General features: G+C 43.2%; 1 protein-coding gene across 1 annotated transcript in view; it reads right to left on the reverse strand.

The window, feature by feature from the left end:
* Positions 1-9310, reverse strand: part of lonp2 (lon peptidase 2, peroxisomal) — a 16495-nt gene that overhangs the window by 6346 nt on the left and 839 nt on the right. Inside the window, exons 2-6 of the mRNA XM_037682589.1 lie at positions 7534-7669; positions 3772-3876; positions 1649-1780; positions 1037-1159; positions 777-940 (exon numbers count right to left, since the gene is read on the reverse strand). Of these exons, the coding sequence (XP_037538517.1) occupies positions 777-940; positions 1037-1159; positions 1649-1780; positions 3772-3876; positions 7534-7669 (660 nt within the window). The remainder of the gene's footprint in view (positions 1-776; positions 941-1036; positions 1160-1648; positions 1781-3771; positions 3877-7533; positions 7670-9310) is intronic.

A 9310-nucleotide genomic window follows, 5' to 3' on the forward strand; every position in this document is an offset into this window, starting at 1 on the left:
ACTGTTGGTCTGACTCAAAACACCTTAACGAGCTCAAAGTACCGTTGGTAATTTTTGTTGGTAATTTTTGTTTCTGGCATTTCCAAAATGTTTAGCAGAAAACATCAGGTCTGTCCGTCGCCATTTTGCCTCTTCCTCACCAAACTAACCGCAGCCATCGTTACTCACAGCTGCACCGGTTTACACCTGCCTTTCAGACGTGCCAGTAAAAGACAAAATCAGCTGCTGCAAATCGTTTCAGGTTTGATTAATTTAGAGCGTGAAACGTGGATAATCTATTTGCATCTACTCCTCCCAGTATTTTGTAGAAACTCATGTTGCATTCACTGAGGTAAACGTGTAGAATGAATTGAGCGTAAACGTGTAGAATGAATTGAGCGTGCTATTTTGCCCGTTTGACAGACGCAATCCTGGATGCACCCTGTCCTAGATCAGTTTCCACATCTGTTCACGCACAATCAAGATTACGCCTGTTTTTGCGAGAACAAACCTTTAGTAAGTCAAAGTGTTTCAGTAAAACAGAACCAGCTGAAATCTGCTTTGAGCTTCACATTGTGCAACGTTTGGTAAATAATCTTTGTAAACTTTTCTGGATCGCTAAATGTTTCAGAACCTTAAATGCTATAAGATGAAAAACACTAAACTTTTACGTAAAAAATAAAAAGTCTGTAAATAAACAGATTTCTGCACTTATTCCAATATGGAAAAGACTTAAAGGGACTCCAGATGTTGGAGGAACGTTCAGAACCTTTGGAACATTCTGGAGGAAGATTTACCTCTTGAGCTCCTTCAGACAGACTCTGAGTGCAGCTTCAGGCATGTTGGACCCGTGGATCTTCCTCTCTAAAGCTGCCGTGTCGTCTCCATCCTCATCCTCGTCTTCCTCATCCAGATTAAACTGTCGGCCCGGGAACACGCCGCCTCTACGGCCCGTAAGAACCTGAAATGCACCACAGAAACAGGTTACTAGTGGTGCTGTGAACGCAGACCTGTACAGGATGTTTGGTTCTAGGGAAAACAGCATAATGGTTAGAACCCTCTTCTCATGATCTGGACTCAGCTTCCGGCTCTTCTGCAGCAGCTGGAGTCCTTCAATCTGTCGGGTCAACATGGGCAGGACTTTCTGAAAACGCTCCTCCAGACTGATGGCATCCAGAACCTTCAGCGCAGACAGAGAGACCTCAGAACATATTCATCTAATAAAAGGCTTGGAACACGAACCACAGGTCGGCACTGCGGCTCAATTCAGCGTTCAGACCGACTTCTGACTCAGCGTTCAGACCGACTGCTGACTCAGCGTTCAGACCTACTTCTGACTCAGCGTTCAGACCGACTGCTGACTCAGCGTTCAGACCGACTGCTGACTCAGCGTTCAGACCGACTGCTGACTCAGCGTTCAGACCGACTGCTGACTCGGCGTTCAGACCGACTTCTGACTCGGCGTTCAGACCGACTGCTGACTCAGCGTTCAGACCGCCTGCTGACTCAGCGTTCAGACCGACTGCTGACTCGGCGTTCAGACCGACTGCTGACTCGGCGTTCAGACCGACTGCTGACTCAGCGTTCAGACCGACTGCTGACTCAGCGTTCAGACCGACTGCTGACTCAGCATTTGTACCGACAGTCGACTCAGCGTTTTATACGTCACCTGTAGTTTCTCCTTGTTGGACGTGCGGATCATGGAGGCAACAACGTCTGGGAGCGTTTCCCGGGGCAGACTGTCCAACAGGCGCCTGAACTTGGCCACCGCCGGCACCGACATGTCCAACATTCCTAATAACTACAAACACAAACAAAGTTGGATCTGATTTATTGAAACTTCCTTAATCAGGCCCAGTTTCCTGTCTGGCCCGGCAACTTTCTGTGACGATCACAGGATTGGAGCCTGGTTCCTGTTATCCTGGTCCATTTGGTCAGGATAAAGTGGATCCATTGTGTTTCCACACGAGAACCGGTTAGAGAAACCAGCTCTGACATCAGATTTAGTCATCTTGAAGCTGCTGGAACGAGGCTGGACAGATATCCGAGCACCGAGGAGTTGGACACAGAATTCCTCACATTTCTCAGTTTCTGCTCCAATAACAACCTGAACAGAAGTCACGACCTGTCCCTCGGTTCCTTACAGTCCTGGGACTAACACGGTCCACCTTCTATCAGGTCTGGGGTTCACTGGGACAGAAATGGATCTCCAGAGGTTCTCTCTAGCACTTCAGCAGTCTCGTGGTTGTAGAAGACTTTTGGCCCATTCTTCTCTCCAGGGTTGCTTCAGGTTTCTGCTCAGCTCTCTGAAGGAACTCAGGTTTGTGGTACCGCCCCAACCATCAGCGCTCCACCACCGTGCACACCGTCGGTACAGATTTTGTTTGGACCGGGAAAAACGAAGGAACATAAAGATCAGCAGAACCAGCAGCACATGTCTCTGTGCCTGAAGCCACTGAGTCTTTAGAGGGTTTCCAGCTGCAGGAGAGCTGGAGATTTGAATATTTATAGAAAAATAATATCACAAATAAAAACACTGCCGGGACAATGAGCCCAAAGAAGCCAGAATGCACTGCAGCATGATTGATGTGGTTGATGAGGCCGTTTCCCACACGTTCAGATCAAATTAATCATGTTTATCTTTTATTCTCAGCACATCATGCCTTCAGTGAATCCCTGGAAGATTAATAATCTGGATTATTTTAAGGCGGTTCCCGGGACACTGAAGCTTCCTTCAGCCTCCAGGTTAGATCCATCAGAGCATTTTTTCGTCATAAATAAGTCAAGACTTTCGATTCTCAAGACAAACGTCTTCGTCCTGCTCTGATAAACTCTCATGTTCCAGGTTTCAGAACCATTTTCCCAGAACTTCACCTGGAGAATCAGAACCACACCTGCATGGGCTGGATCCGTCAGGACTTAAAAGAATGTGATTCTGCAACAAAACCAGAGAACCCGATTCATTCTGAGGGGAACTGGGTGTCCAAAAGTCCACCTGTCCTGTGCGTGCCTTTAAACACCTGGGATGGATCATCTAACCTGACAGAACATCTGGAACACATCTGAGCACAAATTAATTGATAATAAAATGATGCGTCTCTCCTGTGGCTGCATCAAAAAACTCGGACGTAACGTTCTGAACCCAAATGCTTCCAAATGTTTTACGTTTTATTCAAAACAAACTTCAAACATCCTACGGGCCGATGGCTGCTGCTCAGGGCGCAGATCATTTTCTGCTCTTTTCAGATTTCTTTGAAATAAACAAGAGAACTTGTTGTGAGGTTCTTCTGCCGCAGCAGAACATTTCCAGACTTTGGGCTGAGATGAGCTGAGGACAGAACCACGTGGAACGTCCAAACAAACTGTTCATGTGAGGAAACACTGATCCCCTGATGTTGACAGAGAAATCTGTTCAATCTGCTCAAGTTCCTCCGCCTGTTGTTGACAGAACCACTGCAGATGAGACGGGCCTTCCTCTTTAACCAGAAACATGTCCGAGGTTTTAATAATCGTCATGTCGGCAGGAACCACCCAACTTACTGAATTCCTCCTAAAGCTTTAAATGATAAAAATAAACACAGTGACTCATAATAAAATGTTTCCTGACTGAAGAACTGAAGCTTTGGGTGTAAAAACAGGACTTAGTCCTGGATTAAAATCAGGAGTGGGACAAATTCTTCCACAACTATGGGAGAGAAAACCACTGAGCTCCGCTGCTGGAGGTTCTGCTGGGTCAGTGGGTGGACTCAGGTGGTTCTGGACTTTCTGAGCTGCAGTGACACAAACCCTCACCTGAACGGCAGCTTGGTAGAACTTCTGTGACAGCTCCCCGAGGTCTCCTTCAACCGACGAAGATGATGCTGAGGTGTACTGCTCCAGTTTATCCAGCTGCTCCACCTGCAGATCACAGAAACACATTCATCCTAAAAACACGAGGAAACGACAAACGAGCTCTTAAATCTTAATTTAATCATCCTAAATTTAATTATGATCATCCTAAATCTAAAATACTGTATATTCATCCTAAATTTAAACATAACCATCCCAAATTTAAATATAATCATATAAATCTAAATATAATCAAATAAATCTAAATATAATCATCATAAATTAATCATCCTTTGTTTTAATATAATCATCCTAAATCTAAATACAGTAGTTCCTCATTTATCACGGGGGATCCGTACCTAGAAGCCCCGCAATAAGTGAAAAACTGAGAAGTAAGAATAGTAGTGTGAGTAGTAAGTAGTAGTTTATATACATTATATATATTAAACCCTTCCCACACTCTTGCATTATTCTAAACAAAGTTTCTAAACGCGCTAAAAGAGCTCAGAATGTCACGGTTTCCCTCTCAGTGCCTCCTCTGTGCTCAGCCACCTGCAAGCGCTCTTGGCCACGCCCACTTCTCCGTCTGCATGCAGATCAGCTGCAGGAGGAAGTTTATCCTGCAGTAAGGGCAGCACAGAGGTGCAGGAGGTGCTAAATAATTTGAAATAGTTAATTTTAAATAAAAATTCCATGCTGATCATCCATCAACCAACCAATTGTGTGTCATGCCCAGTTTTATTTTGAAAAACCGTGATGGAGCGAGTCCGCGATAAACGAGCCGCGAAGCAACGAGGGACTACTGTATAACCATCTTAAACTAATATCTGATCATGAGATCATTATGAGACTTCCTGTTGAGGTTGCTGAAATTAGGACTCAAAGTGTCTCCCATCAATTTAAACCGTTTGTGTGTGGGGCAGCGGTGGTTCAGTGGTCTCAGTGATCCTGAGGCTGCAGGTTCAAGTCCAGCTTGAGTTTGAGCCTGGGCATCTCAGGAAGGACCTCTGGTGTAAACCAAAGACAACCCCTTCAGTTCTCTCTCTGTGGCGACCCCTGAAGAAGGGAGAAGCCAAAAGACAAACAACTTCGTTTTAGTAGCGGCAGTTTAAACATGTCAGGCACTAGGACCACACGGCCCGTTACCCAGTGTTGAGCAGCCTCTGCAGCTACGTGCTGAGAGGAAGAGTCTCCGCCTCACATTTTTTGGATGTGATTGATGGACTGGAGATGAGGAAATAAATTTTGAACTTCTCCTTAATCTGTTTAGGAGGAAAAGAGTCGATCAAACTCGGAGGTGGAGGGAAATCGGACCGAGTCCGTCACTAAGTCCCGCCCCCGCAGCTGTTTAATCACTTGGACTCATTAATGTGAGCAAAGAAAAAAAAGAACGTCAGGAGACTCAATGACGGAGCTTGTAAACGATGACACCAGTAGTTAAGGGGACTGAGAACAGGAGCTGTTTGTGAAGATTCATCCAGGACGAGGAAAGCCCCGAGTTTAAAAACCCAACAGCTCTCGTTGTTGTTGAAGCCGCTCCTCTTCTCACCCAGGAGCATTTAAAGCTTTGAACTGTGAAAAACTATCTCCGTCTGTTGGACTCAGAGGGAACATCTCCGCAGGGTTCAGGGAAACGAGTTCCTGGGTTTGATTTCCTTTGAAGAAAAGTTACTTTAATCGTTGTTGAAGCTGCAGGAGCTCTCGCTCGGAGCTGCACTCCGGAGACCTTTACACTTGTGGAGCGAGCGGTTCTGGTTAGCCGCGTGGTCACGCTGCGTAGATCACGTTTTCAGGCAGGTCGACCCAACATTAAATGTGGTCCAGCTGATCGGAGCGAGCTGCGGCACCAGCACCTGACAAACACGCACCTCGGCCCGCAGCCCACCCCTCGTGTCAGAACGTTAAACGGGCAGCTTGGTGTCGAAGGAAAAGTTCTGCTGCAGAATCATTTACAGTCCGCTGGCAGCCGAGGCGTCGGTTCTGACAACGTCAACGCTGCGGTCACAAAAGGACTCGGGTTCAGTAAGACCGACTTCTGAAAAACGCTCTGAGCTTCTGTTACAGAGACTGGACCAGAACCGACCCAGCTTCAATGAACTCCCTTCGTTAGTGACATGAACAGCAGCTCTCAACAGTCTCTTCCACGGGCTTAACTCGGGTCGACCCGGTTCTGGTTCAGTCTTTCTACTCCCAGTTCGGTTCTTAGGACACACTCGGCCGAGGTTCCAAGTGAGCCGAGCCGAAGGTTTGATGTCAGCAGACGGGAGAACACCGACTGGACGGAGAGAGCTGCCAATCATCAGAGTCTCCTTCACAAGAATCAGAGCCGCCATTTTTAAAACTTCACAACCACCGCTTTTGTTTTTGTTTACTTTTAAAGATAAACAAACTCAAAAAACCAGCACCGTGGTCCTCTGAGGAGGAGGATGGTTCTGTGTGGAACACAACATTCAGGCGGTTCTGGACCAGACGGGCTGGACTCACGGTCCGACCGGTGGAGAGAAGGAGGCCAACTCTCTGGTTTATGGAAAGTAGTGAGACCGGCTCAGGGCGAGTCGAGGCGGGTCAAAGCGGGCCAGGTCAAAGCGGGCCAGGTCAAAGTGGGCCAGGTCAAAGTGGGCCAGGTCAAAGTGGGCCGGGTCGAAGCGGGTCGGGTCAAACTGAGTTGAGGCGGTCGGGCTAGGGGGTCGAGACGGGTTGTGTTGAAGCAGGTTGGATCGAAGCGGGTCGGAGCAAATCAGGTCGGGTTGAAGCGGGTCATGCTCTTTCCTATTATTATTATTAGTAGTAGTACTATTATTATTATTAATTATTACTCTTATTAATAATAATAATAATTAGTAGTACTATTATTATTCATTATTAGTAGTACTACTATTATTATTATTAATTATTATTAGTAGTAGTACTATTATTATTATTAATTATTACTCTTATTATTAATAATAATAATTAGTAGTACTATCATTATTCATTATTAGTAGTACTACTATTATTATTATTAATTATTATTATTATTAGTAGTACTATTATTATTAATTATTATTACTCTTATTATTAATAATAATAATTAGTAGTACTAGTATTAATTATTATTAGTAGTACAGTTATTATTATGTATTATTATTATTATTCATTATGATTAGTTATTATTATTATTAGTATTAGTAGTAGTAATTATTATTATTATTATTAGTAGTAGTAGTAGTAGTAGTAGTAGTATTAATTATTATTATTAGTAGTAGTAGTATTAATTATTATTATTAGTAGTAGTAGTATTAATTATTATTATTAGTAGTATTAGTAGTAGTATTAATTATTATTATTATTATTAGTAGTAGTAGTAGTAGTAGTAGTAGTAGTAGAAGTAGTTAATTATAAATTATTATTATTAGTAGTAGTAGTTATTAATTATAAATTATTAGTAGTAGTAGTAAGTATTAATTATTATTATTATTAGTAGTATTAGTAGTAGTATTAATTATTATTATTATTATTATTAGTAGTAGTAGTAGTAATATTGTTAATAGTATTAGTAGTTGTAGTATTAGTAGTAGTAGAAGTAGTTAATTATAAATTATTATTATTATTATTAGTAGTTATTAATTATAAATTATTAGTAGTAGTAGTAAGTATTAATTATTAATTATTATTATTAGTAGTATTTCCTCTTTCGGCGTGTTTGAGGGAACCGTGTCCTTTGGGAGGATGAACAGGAAGTGGTACCTCTGCCAGGACGAACGGCCGCTCCTTCAGCAGCACCGACACCCTGAAGCGACACAGTCCGGTGATCAGCAGCGTGTAGTGAGGTTTGGGCCAGTTACTGCCCACCACCTGCACCGCGATGCCCGCCGTACCGATCCTGCAGAGACAGAGGAAGACCAGTGGAAAGAGGCTCATCTCCAAACATCTGGTTCTGATGGATCCGACGGGCCTGGAGCTGTCAGAACACGATGTCCCAGGATGATTTTCATTACAAAACCTTCCAATTGTTTAAAAATAAATTAAAAAAAAAAAATCATTAAATATCCGTCTGAATGTAGATCTGATGCTGCAAAACCTGGTACCAAGAACAGAACCAGGCAAATGGACCCGATTCAATACAAGCACTGTGTCAGGTTTCATCATCATCAAGCTCAACCTGAAGATATTTAAATTCATTAAATGACTGAGTTTCCTGCTGTCGGCTGACTGTCAGCTGAACTTCGGTGTTTTTAACCTCAGAATGGATTTTACGTTCAAGTTTATCTTTAAACAATAAAACATTTAAAAACTACATTTCTGTGAAAATACAGCAAGAAGAACAACTGCTGAAATGTTCTGAGAGCCCAAACGGACTTATTTCAGTTAAACCCAGCATAACACGAGCTACAAAGATCGTGATGGAACATCTGGAGAGACCGATCCAGCTGCTGGGGGAGTTCCTGTTGGTGCGACTCAGTTTCTGCTGCTTCACTTCCTACAACGGAACAACATCCACAACAAAAGCTTTAAATTATTACTTCAAATCCAAACTGGAAAGCCGTTTTATTTTAAACAGTTGAAATGAAAAAGACTTAGGTGGGGGTGGGAGTTTCTCTGATTTATCTGAGCTTCTGTCTTTCAACCGTACGCAGAAAAACAACAACAACTAATAAACAACATCTATTTTGTCTTATTTTACAGAAAATGCAACACAAGTTGTAACGTTTGTGTAGTTGGTGGTTCAGGAAACGAAGGTCCGCCTCATGTTCCGGTTCTGCTGAGGCACGAAATTTAAAGTTTTAACTTTAGCTCGTCTCTTCAGCTGTGGCTGGACAGAGGACAAAGTGTCCTACTCAGTAACCAAACGGGCCTGGACGAGCTGATAAGAGTCTGAAGTCCAGTCCTCTGAGCCCGCCGGACCTGCAGAAGCTTCTGGAAGAACTTACACAGCTGCAGGAATGCATATCACCCGCCGCATCTCATGGCATCATTTCAAGGAGAAATGATGGAGCTGAAGACTTCACGTCTCGTGATGTTGGACTCTCAGCTACTACCACACCAAGCTCAGCATGAAACGCTGATACTGATCGTCTGTAGAACTGGACCTGGTCCAAACTAACGGGACCTGGTCTAAACTAACGGGACCTGGTCCAAACTAACGGGACCTAGTCTAAACTAACGGGACCTTGTCCAAACTAGATGTCAAAATTAGCCATAAAATATTAACATTTTATCTTGTTTATCACAGAGGGACACTTCTGGATTGTTACAAAGACTTTATAATATATTACAATAATATTAACAATATTATTATTACTATTATATTATTGACAATAAATCTACAGAGATCGTTATGTGCACTGGACAGAGATTTAACGTTTCTCTGAATTCTGCAGGTTTGTGACTCTGTCTGACCCGACCTGTAATAAGATCACATAGAATCCAGGTAAATCCAGGTAATCCTGAATATTACTCCTATCCCGGCTCTAACCCGGGTTAACTGCTGATTATTACTCATATTCCACCACTAACCCCGGTT

This window comes from Nematolebias whitei, chromosome 10 (genome assembly GCF_014905685.2).
Source record: "Nematolebias whitei isolate Nwh7 chromosome 10, NemWhi1, whole genome shotgun sequence".
Lineage (NCBI taxonomy): Eukaryota > Metazoa > Chordata > Actinopteri > Cyprinodontiformes > Rivulidae > Nematolebias > Nematolebias whitei.